Here is a 17,645-nt window from a genome sequence, read left to right as displayed (position 1 = left end):
GACTCTTTCGAGTGTTCATATATATCTACATCAACATAAATACTTATTTTTATTAAGTCTATAGTACCTCTAGTGTGTTCTGCCATGGACCCCCTCCAGTTTGCCTATTGGCCAGGCATTGGGGTGGATGATGCCATCATTTATCCAACCGGATACTCATCTACTTCATTAAGCGACCACAGTATGTGAGAGCCCGGGACTGTGTGTCAGACACTATGATCTGTAGTACGGGGGGTACCACAAGGTACAGTTCTTGCTCCATTTCTCTTCACACTGTACACTGCTGAATTTAGGTGCAACTCTTCTAGCTGTTACTTACAGAATTACTCTGATAAATGCAATAGTAGGCCTCATCACTGATGAAGATGGAGTACAGAGACTTAAACTGGAATTACGTGGAGTGGTGTCAGCAGAACCACCTCAGGATTAATACTGGGAAGAACAAGGAGATGGAGTTTAGTAAGCGGAGCAGTGTTCTGATTCCAGTGATGATCCAAGGGACATGCATTAAGATAGTCAAGACCTATAAGTACCTGGGTGTGCTTTTCAATAATAAACTGGACTGGGCTGATCACCTGGAGACGCTGCACAGAAAGGGCCACAGCAGGGTCTACCTGCTCAGAGATTATGCTCAAAAATCAGGAAATGTTATAAAGTGCATCAATCAAAAAAGGGTGTCAACAGCCCCATCTAGAGGCACAACATGTTCCTTAAGACGTGAGCCTTTATGCTGCTTCAAATAGAAAACCTTAGATATGATAAGGGAAAAAAATGCAATGTACATCAGAAACAATTTTCTATTAGGGTCTATCCAGACATGAAGGCCGGCGAGTAAACCTACAAAACCATGCAACCACTGACCTTCAACAAACAATACAAACAATAGGCTTTTAATCACCCACTGGGAATCCTGACAGTTTGTATGGCAGCATTTTTTTTTTCTACAGTGTCTCGGGGCTTTGCTTATATGGTATTTTTTGTTTATCAACTAAAACACACAGTAACATATGACATATCATTTATCCTCTGAATTTTATTTGCAACTATTGCATTACAAAGAGTTTTTTCAATGTCAGTTTGCATTTAAAGAACAACCCGTTTTCAGAAACATGGCAAATTTTTGTTTCAACCAATTGGCCACATAAATTGGAGAATGGGTAAAAAGTGCAGGAAAGTGACTTGCCACACATTCCAAATCTTAGTATTACACAAACCATAAAAATCCCTGACGTAACAACCGCACCATTATTTTTCACATTCTGCAACCGTAGCGGAGAAATACCCATTTCTGTAGTATGAAAGATCCACCTGGGAGAAACAGGTATATACTATACAGGACCACTATGTGAAATGCTAGTTATTTACAGTATAATAGCAAATATTCAGAAAATTACAATTTTTCTCCAACATTATTTAATCTGTGGGGGGAGGGGGTGGAAGTACACATTACAAATGCAAAACAGTCATCAATGGTGTACTAGTTTACCGAGCGTCACACAGTTATGTGCATGTAGCCCCTATACTCCTCCTCAACTTTGCAGAAAGCCAAGTAAGCCTACACATAAACGGCTGCAGAAATATTCCATTTGTGGATACCACAGTATCAGGACAGAGAGTGGAGCTTGGCACTGTTCTGAAGACTGTAGATGGCTGGTAGGTTCTCGTCTTGGTACAGTCACAGAGCACATCATTACTTATCCTGACATTAAGACTTTTCTGAAGTGATATAGCCTCTCAAATGTATCTTTTACAAAAAAGGCATCTTTGCATAAAAACCACAAACATACTGCAACTTGTGGTCCCATGATTTACAGAGCCATTCCTTTACCACATCCATTTTGCACTAATAGTGGTAATAATGACAAGGGAAGATTTGTATATAGAGCATTACATAATATATTAGTAACCATGTAGAACTAAAATTTGGAGGAATGTTTCAACTAAACAAGCTGAAATAAATCCAGATGATGTAATATTGTAGAATATATAGAAATAACTAAGTAAATGGAAGAAGATAAATGTATATTTAAGCAATACCGGGTTGTTTGCGAGGAAACAAAATCAACCAAAAACACGGTATTGAAAGTCCATGGTGTGTTTGCGCGAGACATTACCAGATACAGTAGTACATGGATGAGCACTTTGTGAATTGAAGACATGATCGTTTTAATAAAAAGCTTTATTTTGTTTCAGATGGAGGAAATGTTTCACTCTGCACCAGTTGGCTTTGGAAAGTCACTAGGCCTTTGCCAATGGCAAGGACTTGCGTGACCTTCAAAGCCAAACATCACAAAACACTCAGGATTATGAAAAGTAACTTGAAAAGAAATCAAATTTCCTGGAAAACCTCTACACTGTGGCTCTGGCGAATGGAATAGCTCTGATATCAGATAGACAACCATGTGCAAATCATTGAAGTCCATTATTTAATTTAACTTAATCATCCTCCTCGTCTTCCTCCTCCTCATCATAGCTCTCTTCAAAGCCTTCGCTGTCTCCTTGGTCATCATCACCCTCTATGGTAGTATCCCACTGTGGGTGGTTTTCAGGTATTGGTTTAGCTTCATGAACTTCCAGCTAGAAAAAGAAATTGAAAATGTGGCATTTTTACCAAAAGTATTCAATGTAATGTTTTACACAATTCTAAAACCTAATCTGCAACACAGGCCTGCTAGAATTAGGTATAGCGTTTCTTTTCGGAATCTAAGTGTCCTCATAGATTTCATATAGAAATGAAAGCATTGTTTTAATAAGCCTTGGTGGGTCCAATATTGTACTCTATGATCCATCCCTGGTGCCTTGGATTTCTACATAATGTTTATTCTGAAGAGAAGGTGGAGTCTCCTATCAAGTGTGCATAGGGTCAAACATACCGTAAACCTACGTTGCAGAACGCAGCGGGGGCAAAAAACGCTGCGGAATCTAATCCCATTTTTCTTACTTCCTCTATTAATTCTATAGGAACAACGCAAGTGTGTCCACAGGTTAAATTGATATGCTGCGTTTTTAAAAATGCAGCTTTTCCACAGTGTTTTTCCCCAGCAATGTATGGATGGGATTAACCAGTATCTCATTCACTTTGCTGGTACTGTAAAACACAGCATTTTTTGTGTTTCCACAATGTGGGGCCTTAGCCTAAGTGGGCCTATACACAACAGATTAAAGTAGGTTGAACCCACCTGAGGAATACCTGTTGGCTGTATGGGTAACCTGCTGACAACTATCCAAGACATAGGTCCCTGACCTTCTGTTCACTGTCAGTCATATTCAGTTTAGAAACACAACATTGAGAAATATCTTATGAAATCACAAACATTCAAAAATATTTTACTGTAATTATATTTGTGGTATTATATTATGACAATTCTAAAATGGCACTACTACATCATCAAATACATATTCATTACTGCAGAGGACCAGAGATGTAAGGTGTTTGAGCAGCCATCTCCTATACTGTACACAGCATACTCTATAGTCTCTACCAAGCATAAGTTCTCATTCTAATCTAAAACATGACATCAGCTATAATGTGGCAAGAGATTAGTAAATTGGAAAATTTACTGTAACTATAATTCACATGATATACAAACTAGTGATTCATGTTTAGTATGTCTAATTTTTATTTATTCTTTTTAAAGGCGATGTCTTTTGTTCTTAAAGCTGACAGGGAACTATATACACAGTTCAGAGATCTTACCTTCAATGGTTTAATCTGATCTAGACCCATATAAGAATCGGACCTTAAGAAGACAGTGTATTGATAATTTCCAGGTTTACTTGGTGCTGGAAATTTTAGCTCCACCTTAAAATCAAAAGAAAGAAACATTTAAGGTAAGCAAGATAATAAAAACTGAAAAATAATGTTAGACCGAACAAAAGGATGTTAGCAGGCATGGCTTTCTGTTAATTTGTATATCAACATGAGTACCTCCAGTGACCGATAAAAACTTCAGAGCTATGGGTGGGATAAGGCTATGCAGTGACTTTGGCTGTAACTCACTTCTAACTTCATCACAGCTGATAATTGCTGCGACTGACATAATTGGGGAAAAAAAAATCCCCAAAAAACCTAGACCCATGAATAAAGATAAAAAACAAACCACACTCCTGATTTAACTAGACTAGCATATACATAAAATATTAAGTGGTTCACTGGAGCCACACTTTAAGACAAGTCTCAACACCAAAAATTGCATCAAAGTATTGTTCAATACCTGTTAAAAGCACATCATGAGGACAATGCAATTTTCTCCAGAGACTTTATGACTACCCTCCGGGGTATATTAATTACATAAAATAATCCTTTAAAAGGGCACTATCATTGGAAAAAGTCATTTTGAACTAAGTACATACTTGCATTGCCTTTAGAAAGGCTATTCCGCACATACATTTTGTATGTAAATTGCCTCAGTAGTTTTTGAATGAGAATTTAAAAGGCTGGAAAAACCGGCAACTCTCCAAAGGGAAAATTCTATAAAATTTAGCTTTTAATTAATCATATTAAGAAAAGTGAACAAAAAGCCAAAAAGGTGTTTTTAGTTTTTTTTCCCCACTTTTCTTAATATGATTAATTAAAAGCTAAATTTTATAGAATTTTCCCTTTGGAGAGTTGCCGGTTTTTCCAGCCTTTTGAATTCTTCTTTATATCATTCGTTGTCCCGAATGTGCCATGCACCCTGAAGAAAAGATAGGAATTTGCAAAAGAGGAAGATATTGGTGAGCTCGAAACTGTTTTTTCATTATTGTTTCAGTTTTTGAATGAGCCCATTTTTATTCATATGCTAATTAGCCTCTTGATGCACCCCGGAAGTCTCATCGTGTACCCTCTGCTATATTTTCCAATGTATGTGTACAGCACAGGCTGCTGCTGCAGATCGTGCACTTGTGAAGTCTCATCGTGCACTCCTTCCTCCTGTGTATACAGCACAGGCTGTTGCTGATTCATCTCCCTGCTCTCACATACAGCACAGAGAGGAGTGCTTGCTGAGAACTTCCTGTGCACGCTGGAGTCTAATTAGCATGTGGATAAAAACGGGCTCATTCAAAAACTACTGATGCAATTTACATACAAAAGGTATGTGTGAAACAGCCTTTCTAAAGGCTATGTAAGTACGTGCTTAGTTAAAAATGAATTTTCCCAATGATAGAGCTCCTTTAATAGTCCCACCATGGAAAAATTCAGTGTATTGCAGCATAGATAATGCAATAATAGTACAAGAAACAAAAACACATACAAAACTCAGAATACAAAAAAAAAAAAAAAAAAAAAGGGAAGATACTAGGAGTCATAACAACGAAAGAAAAACTTCAGTTCTCTGTGCGGAGTGATCTCCATTTAGCCTGATGTTGATTATACAGCCTGACTGTGGTTGGGAGGAAGGATCTTCAATAGTTCTTCTCACACACTTGGGGGTGAAGCAGTCAGTCACTGACAGTTCTACCAAGTGCTGTCATAGTTTTTATAGCATAGACTATCCCTATGAGACTATTTGCCCGACCTAACCAGCAATGACCTCACCTCTTCTTGATCCTTTAGTGTACACACATGATAGGGCATAGATATTAATGTTTGATCCTTTCTGTCCGCGATGTAAATCCACCACCATTCTTGCTTTTCCTACAACAATAAGTGAATATGTAAACAATCCAATAAGGTTTTAGTAACGTTTACTTTTTGTATTGTTACCACTATAAATACAACATTTAACAAACATTAATGAAAAGCTTCAAATTTTTTTTTTAGGTCCCCTGTTACTCTGTTTTTTTATTAGATTGGAAGTGCTGATGCTTCATTTGTGATCAGTCAGTCACTGGCCTTTGTGATGACCAGTTCACAAATGGCATACGAGTGCCTGGAATAGAGGTTCTGTTAAAGGTGAGTTATGCTATTTTGTAACTAAGACCATCTGCAGTAACTTTTTGTAGTTTCTAGAGGAGTTGGACAATCCCTTGGTCATGGCGTTGCTGTGCAGCAACTACAAAACATACAACCAACATCAAGTAAGGTAGGTCCTGCCAGAAAACATTCACCAGGTTTCCATTTCACAGAACTACATTTCAGCAACTCTTTTTGTAAGATGCCTTGTTCTACACCTAAAAAACAGGATATGTAGGACTTGTACAGCTATGCAATGAAAACATATGTTCTGAATTTAAACTTCTGCCAGTGCCTCTGACATAACAAACAGGTTTGGCAGAAAAGATTTAGGACAGAGGAAACAGCAAAAGCTTTAATCTGACTTGTCGTTTTTCATTGTATGGCAAATTTCTCTATTCCCTATTTGAGTACAAGACGACTAGCTGTTCAATTTTAACTTTGCATCAAACCCCATATGTCTGATTAATCAACATCTCTAAAGATAAAGAAGTTGGAAGCTGTAGAAAGAGTGTTATTACTGACTGGATCATTTTTATTTCTCCTTAGCACAGCCTGTCCGTTGTTCTGGTCTGTAGGAAGACCAGAACAAAGAAGAGGCGGACTGCTAAAATAGGGTTTACACATGGCGCCTCACGGAGCTCTTTATAATTTTATACCCTGTACCCGCACATCTATGCATTTCAGAGTGCATGCACTACACCTCGAAACGTACTCCGTAATGCCAAGATGTACTTCCCACCTCACAGATGTGTCAGAAGAAATGGAATTATCTCTAACTATAAAGGTTTGATCTTCAATGTGGCTACAGACAGAATTAGAACAGGGCTACTTCGGACATTAAGCCACTAATTCATAATGACATGTGGGTAAGTTAGTGCCCCGAATAGCCCTCGTAGGTTTCTTTTTACAGTCCTTTCTACATATTTCTGAAAAAGTCTTGTTATGCCTTATATTGTAAATGCATTAAATAACAATGTGTACCATTCTTACACATGGGGAAAATGTAGGTTAAAATTATAATAAATGTTATGTCACTTTCTGGCAGAACGAATAAAGCTGCAAATTTTAGTGTGCCACACACGGATTTTCTGACAAGTGGCAACATTGGCATGGCACATATTGGAAGGGACATTAACACTTGCAGCTCAGCAGACTTATAGTTTGCGCCAGCTCGTACCTGGCATAGATTTGAGATTCTAGATCATAGTGTGCACAATAGCAGTGAGCACAACTCCCCTACTTCTAGTGAAACAATAGTCTTTATAAGTCTGCCCTATAGAATTTTGAACACAATCTCTCTAAATTGTTGTGATAAATATAAAGAAAATTGGACTTCAATTTATGATAGACATTACCTCTGGAAAATATAAACTATAAACAGGATGTGTTACTTTAGATTTGGTTTCTAGTAGTGCTCGATCTTTACGCTGAATGCTTTGTTGCAATTCTTGCCACTCCTTTAAGGAAAAAAAATACAACAATAATAGAAACATGTCAATTACACGTCATACATATTTAAAATCAATTTAGCTTAAAACAAAATAAAGACCCAGATGTCCCTCCTTTAACAAAAATCTTTGGATATCAGGTCTATGTCATAAAAGTTTAATTTACTACTTAAAGGGGTTGTCCCATCACAAGGATCCTATCTATACTGTTTGTTAATGTGAATGTAAGACTTTTCCTAAATACACTGCTTCAGCAAAACTGCTTTGTTTGTCTACTATCTTACTTTATTCATTTTTTTGGGACACATCCCTTGACTTATCTGCTCATAAGTCAAGTGATGTATCTGCTGCTCTGAGGGGGGGAGGGGCTATGTGCACAGGAGCGAGCCTGGTTGGGGGGGTAATTTACCCTTTGGGGGGGAAGGGGCCGCCAATGCAGACCGGCATCCGCTGTAATAGGCAGATGCCGGGGAGGGTTGCATGAAGCCAGCAGCGGCAGGAGCGGAATAACAGCATCGCTTCAGCTGCTGCTGGCTTCATGCAGGGCAGAAGCATAGCGATGTTGCAGGCACCTGTGCCAGCGTCTGTGCATCTGTGCCGGCGTCTACACTCCCCGGCATCTGCCTCTCTATTACAGTGGATGCCGGGTTTGTATTCACATATGCACAGCCAGCGGCGAGATGCCGCTGGCCCTGCGGGCACACTCATAGACCAGTGTAGCCTTCGCAATGCGAATACAGACCCGGTGTCCGCTGTAATAGAGAGAGGCAGATGTCGGGTCTGTATTTGCATTGTGAAGGCTAGACTGGTCTATGAGCGCGCACGCATGGCCAGCGGCATCTCGCCGCTTGGCTTTGCATATGTGACCCCGCCCACCAATGACGCAACAAAGCCGGAAGCCGGAAGATTTTTCAACAACGAAGACTGGTGAGTATGCGACGTGGGACAATCCCTTTAAGGACAAGGCCACACATTGTGGAAATACAGCTTTTTTGTTGCAGATGTGTTTTTTTGTTTGTTTTTTTGAGCCAAAGCCAGGAGGGGATAGAGCTTTTGTTCAAAAACCTGCAAAATGCCCTATTCCTATTTTTTCATAATTAAACACAAAACATATCAACCAAAATTTACTACTAACATGAAGTATAATGTGTTACGAAAAAAACAATCTCAAAATCACTTTGTTAAGTTAAAGCATTCCAAAGTAATTGCCACATAAAGTGACACATCAGTTTTGAAAAATCGAGCTTGGTCAAGAAGTCAAAAAGTGCCAATGACGGGAAGGGGTTAATATAGGAAAGGGACATTTTGGGGGGCTTCACTCGTTTATTAATTTTCTTTACCACTTTTTTTTTTTAATGTCATGTCCCACTAGGGAACGGGGTTTCCAGGAATGGTTACTGTGGGCGTATTTAATTGGGAAAACCCTTAGATGGCACACAAAGGGGTTAAAAACTCCCGATCAGAACTCCACTCAGACCAGGGTGTTAGCCGTCAGTTACAGTTAACAACTGCTCTGGATGCCCTGCTCACATAGTTAATAGTGGGCGGGCTACACAGGGTGTCATAGTACATCCTTAGCCAGTAAAGCTCAGGCAGCCAGGATGTATTATTACGTCTTTTATCGCTAAGTGGTTGTGCAGGACTTTGAAGACATGGCTGCTTTCTTCTTCTCAGGAAGTGACTTCACATCTGTTGGTAACATGGCAATGCCAGTGACCCATCCTATTAAAATGAATGAGACTGAGTTGCATGACATGATTGTCAATCCATACGGAGAAAAAAAGCTGCCATGTTTTTGAAGTCCTGTATAATCACTTTAAAACACTAGCACAATCAAGTTACTCATAAACTTGAAGGGGTTTTCTCATCTTCTACAGAAATGGCTGATATATAATCAAGGGGCTGTGGTGCTGGTTAATTTTTATTTTCTTTTTAAATGTAGATTGTGAGCCCCATATAGGGATCACAATGTACTTTCTTTTTTTTTTCCTTCCTATCAGTATGTCTTTATAGAATGGGAGGAAATCCACGCAAACATGGGAAGAACATGCAAACTCCTTGCAGATGTGGTTCCTGGATTTGAACCCAGGACTCCAGCACTGCAAGGCTGCAGTGCTAACCACTGAGCCACCGTGTTGCCCCGCTGCTGGTTCATTTGACTGGAACAATGCTGCATTTTCCTGTAGGTGGCTATGAAGCGGATGTGCTGAGAAAGTTTGTGGAGGCTTTATTCTCAGGATCAGTGCGAGTTTCAGAGACCAGACCACCACCAATCTTAAAGTGATGGGTAAATTCACTGTGATAGAAAAATTTTATCATCAGAATGGGGTTGTTTCTGCAGCATGTGCACAGATTTCTTAACAACCTATTTATATGAATGGAACAGTCACAAATCCTATTCAAGTGAATTATCTTAAATGCTCCAATATACAAAAGCCAATTTCGACTTTACTAACTGACCAACAAAGGGTGTGTACATTCTAAACAAGAGCTTACCGCTTCATCGTCTTTGCCTTGCTTGTCATCATTCTCCCTGTCAGAATCCTTGTCACTACCATCACTCTGGGAATCCCGATTAGTATCTTCGTCTTCAGAATCACTACCTTTGTCAGAAACATCCTCCTCCTCTTCCTTTGATGCAATATCCTAATGAAATATCAAGGAGTTATACTATTATCTTGAACTAATTTGATCACAGCTTTACAGATGAATAAGGAGGGTACTTGAGTTTGTTACTTCCTTACAGGTTCTTTATTTCTAATCTTGTTTACATTTTCTGATTGTAGACTTTATTATTCTATTTTTTGCACAAGATTATTGAGAGAGCCATCATGTCTGAGCATTTAAAGATGTGCTCTATAGCATGCCCAATAGACAGAAATAGTCGAATGACTGATTGGAATGGATTCCTCAAAATCGTTTAAAATAAAACCATTTGACTTGTCATGGAAAGCTTTCTAGGCATACTGTTACTTGTGCAGAGCTCAATGTGCAGGGAAGGGAAAGATGCTGCTGTGTGATGATTACCTATTGTGAATGGTGGATCGTATAGAGAAGTATTACATGCCACTGTAATCCTACAACACCTTTAAACTGCCTTATATAAAAGATGGCTAGATTTGCTTCTTACATGCTACTATAAAAATGTTTCTTACTGCACTCTAATAAATTCAGAAAACTGACATGTAGAGTAAGAAATGACAAAGAAGAAAATTCTCACATTTGCAATGATATCATTAGCGTGCTTCGGCTTTCCTTGTTTCTGCTGTAATGCAGGCGGGGCAGTGGGCTTTTTTTTCAATGGTTTCTTCTTCTTTGATTTGGAAGACTTTTTTGCAGTTTTATTTTTTTGCTGCCAACCTTTGCTTTTTTTGCCACCATCCCCTTGCTGTAAATAAAGTAAAACATAAGTCCCTGTCCAATAGACGTTTTACCGGTAAGTCTTTAAAAATACAAATAAAATAAAAAATACAAGAGTTCAAATCACACAATTTAAAGGGAGGCTTCCAGGACAGGGCAGCCCGTTTGGAGACCCTGTGCATGGAAGTAATGGTAATTTTCCTAAACTGAAGGTGAAGGGAGAACTGGTGCAAACGCTCAAAAATGATGCACCTCAAGGATGAGGTTAAGGTCTCCCAGGAGAATGGTAAGGAGGGAGGAGCTTTCCCTGAAGATGTATTTTCACCTCAAGCCAGAAGGCCAGGGTCTTCTGAAAAAGAATATAAAGGGCAGACACCTGCACCAGAAAGAGGACCTTTCATGTCCTCAGGCACATGCGGTTTTATATACCACTAGTAAGCTGACTGCACTGACTTCAGTGCACTATCAGCTTTCCTGTCATGTGTCCCAGGGCCATTATAATGGCACCGATATCTGCCCACTGTCAGAAGAGTGTCCCTGATAGTCTAGCTGGGCTGTGAAAAAAAACCCCTCCTGACAGTATTTGTGCACAGCCCTGTACCATCAGAGGGGGCATTGCTTACCGCCCAGCGACGATGAGGCGGGGGGGGTCGTTCCTCATAGCTTAGCATCATCGATGGAGTATTACTCACAGCCCAGCTAGACTGTCGGGAATGCCCTTCTGATAGTGGACAGACATCGGCAGCAGCACCAATATCTCAAGCCCCTGGGCACATAACGGGGAAGCCAACAGTGCACTGTCAGCTTTCTAGCGAAATATAAAACTGCATGTGTCTGAGGATCTGAAAGGTCCTCTTTAAGTGAAAACAGACCAAGTCCTCGGTTCAGCTGGACTAGAAAATGTGTAGAGGTCAGTCTTCAAATCTTAGTGCTGTCCCATAAAATATAGGAGCTAGCACTACTATTACAATTAAGGGTTGAATATATCAGAGTGGGGTAATCCTTTTCTGAGATCTAGTGTCATCCCAATATATCGTACACACATACACTCACCGGCCACTTTATTAGGTACACCTGTCCAACTGCTCGTTAACACTTAATTTCTAATCAGCCAATCACATGGCGGCAACTCAGTGCATTTAGGCATGTAGACATGGTCAAGACAATCTCCTGCAGTTCAAACCGAGCATCAGTATGGGGAAGAAAGGTGATTTGAGTGCCTTTGAACGTGGCATGGTTGTTGGTGCCAGAAGGGCTGGTCTGAGCATTTCAGAAACTGCTGATCTACTGGGATTTTCACGCACAACCATCTCTAGGGTTTACAGAGAATGGTCCGAAAAAGAAAAAACATCCAGTGAGCGGCAGTTCTGTGGGCGGAAATGCGTTGTTGATGCCAGAGGTCAGAGGAGAATGGCCAGACTGGTTCGAGCTGATAGAAAGGCAACAGTGACTCAAATAGCCACCCGTTACAACCAAGGTAGCCAGAAGAGCATGTCTGAACGCACAGTACGTCGAACTTTGAGGCAGATGGGCTACAGCAGCAGAAGACCACACCGGGTGCCACTCCTTTCAGCTAAGAACAGGAAACTGAGGCTACAATTTGCACAAGCTCATCGAAATTGGACAATTGAAGATTGGAAAAACGTTGCTTGGTCTGATGAGTCTCGATTTCTGCTGCGACATTCGGATGGTAGGGTCAGAATTTGGCGTCAACAACATGAAAGCATGGATCCATCCTGCCTTGTATCAACGGTTCAGGCTGGTGGTGGTGGTGTCATGGTGTGGGGAATATTTTCTTGGCACTCTTTGGGCCCCTTGGTACCAATTGAGCATTGTTGCAACGCCAAAGCCTACCTGAGTATTGTTGCTGACCATGTCCATCCCTTTATGACCACAATGTACCCAACATCTGATGGCTACTTTCAGCAGGATAATGCGCCATGTCATAAAGCTGGAATAATCTCAGACTGGTTTCTTGAACATGACAATGAGTTCACTGTACTCCAATGGCCTCCACAGTCACCAGATCTCAATCCAATAGAGCATCTTTGGGATGTGGTGGAACGGGAAATTCGCATCATGGATGTGCAGCCGACAAATCTGCGGCAACTGTGTGATGCCATCATGTCAATATGGACCAAAATCTCTGAGGAATCCTTGCAGTACCTTGTTGAATCTATGCCACGAAGAATTGAGGCAGTTCTGAAGGCAAAAGGGGGTCCAACCCGTTACTAGCATGGTGTACCTAATAAAGTGGCCGGTGAGTGTATAATTTTTATGCTTTGTGCATCATTATCAATAAAAGTTAAGTTTTAGTCCTTGCAACCAAAAGTAAGGACAAACCTCAGTACACCTTTTTGTTTTGTAATTATTGTTATATGGACTAGAGAAAGGCCAGAATCCTGGGACGACTTAAAGAGGACCTTTCACGTCCTCAGGCAAATGCGGTGTAATACAACACTAGAAACCTGACAATGCGCCGAATTCAGCACACTATGGGCTTTCCCGTTCTGTGCCCCCACTGAAGAGCCATCAGTGCCGTTACCGTTCCTTACCACCCAGCCATGACGCAGTGACACTGAAGAGCTATGGTAACTGCACCAATAGCTCTTCAGCTGGGGCACAGAACGGGAAAGCTGAATTCAGCGCATTGTCGGCTTTCTAGCGGTGTATTACACCGCATGTGCCAGAGGACGTGAAAGGTCCTTTAAAGGAGAGAGGATGGAAATCATGACTCACACACCACTGTATGTAGGCCTACCACATGCAATAACATTGCAGACTGGAGTTTTTGGGCTTTGAGAATAGTCTGGGTAACAGGATCCAAAAAACCACAACACATCAGGACCTCAGCTTCAACAGCCACGCCATTAAACACAGACGAGGTAAGGTGGAATGCAACAGCCTATTGCATGGTGTAAGCCGATGGCCGGCAAATAATAATAATAATGGAGGGGGTGTACATCTCACCCAGACTACTCAGGTGGGCAAGATGAGTGAAAGTCCAGGAATGACTTGTTCTCAGCAGACAGCTTTTGTCTGCTGAGCATTTTGTTACATGCTTAGTATTGGGCTGGATTTTTTAGGAATGGCAGGTAGGAATGGCAGTGGGACCTGTCATTCCACACCCCCTCCAGTCCACACATTGTGGATGTTTCTGCAGTGTGTCAGCTTCTGTGGATTGTCCTCATCAGTGAGGTTTAAAAGGTCAGCTCCAGCAGCAAGACTTTGGACAGAGCTGGGCTGCAGGGCCAGCTGGAAGGTCACACTGTGGGAGCTGTGTCTTGTACCATTCAATTTTGCTATTGAATCTGCTATTATAGGTGAGGTAACCTATTTATGTGTTTAGTTAGAGCCTAACCGGGCAGGTGTTTATTTTTGTATGGTTTTTTTTTCTCTTTGGTTGCTGCAAAAAAATAAAAATAAAACTCTACCTTTTTGGACTAAAAATGTGGACTTATGAGTCTATGCCACCCCACCTAGCAACCTCAGACCCTGACGATGGCCACTCGGCTCCTGGTGTCCCCCTGATGGTTTATGTAGGAAACTATGGTAGAGTTCTTGGTCTAGACTCTAATCAGACACTGAAGAGCGCCAGGACATAATGTGCAGCCCCACCTAGAGGTGGAATTGGAGACCGGCCTGGACAGGCGTGTGGACAGATGAGTAAATTATCGTCCACTATCTAGTGCAATAATATAACAGGTAACACCTGAACAAACAAGAATGCTGTCCCCCAGTTCATGCCATGAACTGCCGCCGAGGCCATCGCCTCAAATCACTTCATTGCAGACGCCACAAAAAAAGGCCGGATTTGACAAATGGCCCTGTGTTTGACACATGTTCTTAACAGTTCAAACCAAAATGCAGGCCTGCTTTTCTTTTGTCTGCCAGATTTTATAAGACTTTACAGAGATTGCTGAACTCTCTTCAGGTAAGTACTTGTATTTTTTGCCTTTCATCATTAACTCCAGAAAACATGCACAGAATATTGATAATTGTGCTAATAACAGTATTTTTCCTGTAAAATTTGGCTTAAAACAGTTGCCCCAATTCAAAAACTTATGCTGTGTATAGGATATATGTGTCAAACCACTGGTGGTCAGTCCACTGACTTTCCCCACTAATAGGAGAATGAGGGACCAAAAGTCCACCTGCATTCTCCCCATGAATGAATGGTAGTGTGCCTGAATGACTGGAGCTACATTCACTGCCATCGGGCTGCTGAGACTGCTCTTTTTATAATGGACCCCTGATGGGGGACATCAGCCCATTGGACTCTTAACCAAAGATAACATGCTAAAAAGACAGATGTGTCTGCTAACGCAAATCTTTGCCAAGTGAGCTTCATGGATGTATCGTTTCACATAACTGCACAGAGATAGTTTCTTTTTAGTTGCATTGTTAATAGTGAATACTGTACTGGTGAATCATGACATGCCTACTGTTACACTTTCTAATATCTAGTCACTAGGTACACAAATGACAAGAGGGTAAAATAGACTTCAACAAGAAGCAGTACACATACCCCTTCTTCAACTGGCTGGTCTTCAGCAGAGCAAGCAGACTGTTCCTTCTCAAACACCTCCTATGTTATGAAAGAAACAGAAATTGACAAGCTAAAAAAACTCCTACAGTATATTTTCAAAGTACACTTTAAGCTTTATAGATAGTTAAATATTTATGCAAAAAATCTAAAATAAACCTTCTATATCAGAGATTGAATTCTATTACTTCATTAGGATGTTCTTTATTTTTCCTACTTACCGCCATTGTTTGTCTTTTAAGGGTGACAAGAACAGTGACAAGGGATCCCACTGTAATATTGTTACTGTCTTCATCATCTAGCACTGTAACAAATAAATAGAGTCCTGTAAGACCTTCATAACAAGCGGACCACCTTATAGGCTGAAACTGTACCAGGAAAAGTCAAGCTTCATGTAAATACATCATAACCATTTTATCATTAAAGGAGTTGTCCCATCTCAAGGATCCTATCTATACTGCTAGTTTATGTGGATTTAAAGGGGCAAAATTATGCTGTATGAGCCCCGCTAATCCCATTTCACCCCCCCCCCCCTCATTTTAAAATAATACCCTAAAAACATTTATTCAAATGATACTTACCTGTGCACGGTTGGATGACATCTTGCTGGCACGCCTTCCTCTTCTTTCAGCGAAGCCCTCCTGTCCTCGCTCGTCCACGCCTTGATTTTCTGTTCATCCGGAATGAAGAAGTTCATACTTCCAAGGGGTACTTAGAGCTACAACAAAAATGGCGCCGCAGCGCGCGCAGTAGCGCTCCGGAGGAAGCGATACTGCGCACGTGTGGGATTTAAACACAACCCGCCGGAAGAACAGAAGATCAAGGCGTGGAAGAGCGAGGACAGGAGGATGTCACTGGAAGAAGAAAGAAGAGGAAGGCGTGACAGCAAGATGACATCCGACAGTGCACAACTGCTCATCGTAAGTATCATTTGAATAATCGTTTCTAGGGTATTATTTTAAAACGGGGAAACGAATGGACGAGTTGGCCTCAAAATCTGTCTAAAAATACTGTGTGTGAACATACTCTAAGGCATTCTACGGCTTACATAATGATGGTATCATTAGAGTAGGTCATCCGTGTAATTGGCAAGGCAGGGTTCTGACACGATCCCAGTAGCAAATTTTCGGCACTCAATGTAGACTTCCAAAGAGTTTTACTACGTCTAAATAACAATAATAAAGGTTTTGGTCCTACGGACCTTCCTCAGTACATCGGATATGGTGCAATGAAGTAGAACAGAATGTAAGTCAATTGGAACGTCCAAGAAATATGATGCAAGGTCACCTGGGACCCCAGACAATCAACTGTTTAAAGAAGTTATGGCACTCACAGGCATTGTGACCATTTCCTTGTTCCCTTAAAATAGCAGTACAGTCCCATTTAAGTGAAAGTGACTGAGCTACATTACCAAGCACAGCCCCTACAATATGTACTGTGCTGTGCTTGGTATTCAATGAAGAGGCCTCAGCTCTCACCCAAATGCTGCAGCCTCTTCAACCAGCTGATTTGTGGAAGTTCTAGACTTCAGACCCTTACTGATCACACATTGATAACCTATTCTAAGGATAGATCATCAATATGTGTACCTCAGAAAACCCCTTGAAATAGAAAGCAAAGATCTTAAAAGGGCATTCATTCATGGACACGAAACACCGAAAAACATGGCTGACCAAAAAGTCCCACCTACCTTGTGGTTTTACCTCCATTGTAACATGTGGAAAACTACCAAGAACTGCTACCAACTCCTCATAACTGCTATCCTCAAGAAAGCTGAACAGCAGACGACGATCTGACTCCTTCATACTGACTAGATCCCGAATGGTCTTGATTTTAAACTATGAACCAATAGGATTGGAAAAAAAAAAAAGAAATAAAATTCTATATTCAAAATCATACAATAAAAAGTTGAATTTGTGGCACATTTCTCTGCAAGGGATATCTAGCTGGTTAAGAATAAAAGAAGTCATTGTCACACTAGTGAATCCCTTGCTGATATCTCCAATACCAGATCCAGCAATGATGGGCCAATATTGGCATGTGATCAGAGAATTATTAATCTAGTTGTCCACCATTAAACCCTCACCAGCACCCAGCACTCTCTTACACTTGGTTTAGAGTATGCAGCCCAAAACTAAATTCACCTAACCTGCACGGATTGAATGTTTGCAGGACAAATTGTTCTTCATAATGGTACCATTAATTATTCAGTATAATGTACTAGGAAGTCGGAAAAAGGATTCCGAATGGGGTAGAATTGAAAAAGAAAAAAACAAAACAAAACATTTTTTCACTTTCTCAGGAGCAGACCGTGTCCAGCCCCCCCAAAAAAAGGTTTCCTCGCAGAGAGGCTGCATACAGACACTGACAGTTTGCTTTTAAAACACCTTCAAATGAATTGGTTTTAAAACGG

General features: G+C 40.8%; 1 protein-coding gene across 1 annotated transcript in view; it reads right to left on the bottom strand.

The window, feature by feature from the left end:
* Positions 1-1,245: 1,245 nt before the first annotated feature.
* Positions 1,246-17,645, bottom strand: part of SEC63 (SEC63 protein translocation regulator) — a 40,391-nt gene continuing 23,991 nt past the window's right edge. The window contains exons 13-21 of the mRNA XM_075268137.1: positions 16,923-17,070; positions 15,454-15,536; positions 15,215-15,274; positions 10,547-10,714; positions 9,823-9,972; positions 7,234-7,335; positions 5,519-5,617; positions 3,698-3,802; positions 1,246-2,577 (exon numbers count right to left, since the gene is read on the bottom strand). Coding sequence (XP_075124238.1) covers positions 2,437-2,577; positions 3,698-3,802; positions 5,519-5,617; positions 7,234-7,335; positions 9,823-9,972; positions 10,547-10,714; positions 15,215-15,274; positions 15,454-15,536; positions 16,923-17,070 — 1,056 coding nt within the window. The 3' untranslated portion in view covers positions 1,246-2,436. The remainder of the gene's footprint in view (positions 2,578-3,697; positions 3,803-5,518; positions 5,618-7,233; positions 7,336-9,822; positions 9,973-10,546; positions 10,715-15,214; positions 15,275-15,453; positions 15,537-16,922; positions 17,071-17,645) is intronic.

This window comes from Leptodactylus fuscus, chromosome 3 (genome assembly GCF_031893055.1).
Source record: "Leptodactylus fuscus isolate aLepFus1 chromosome 3, aLepFus1.hap2, whole genome shotgun sequence".
Taxonomy (NCBI): domain Eukaryota; kingdom Metazoa; phylum Chordata; class Amphibia; order Anura; family Leptodactylidae; genus Leptodactylus; species Leptodactylus fuscus.
Note: the sequence above shows the minus strand (reverse complement) of the source record. Positions and strands in the feature narration are given on the sequence as shown.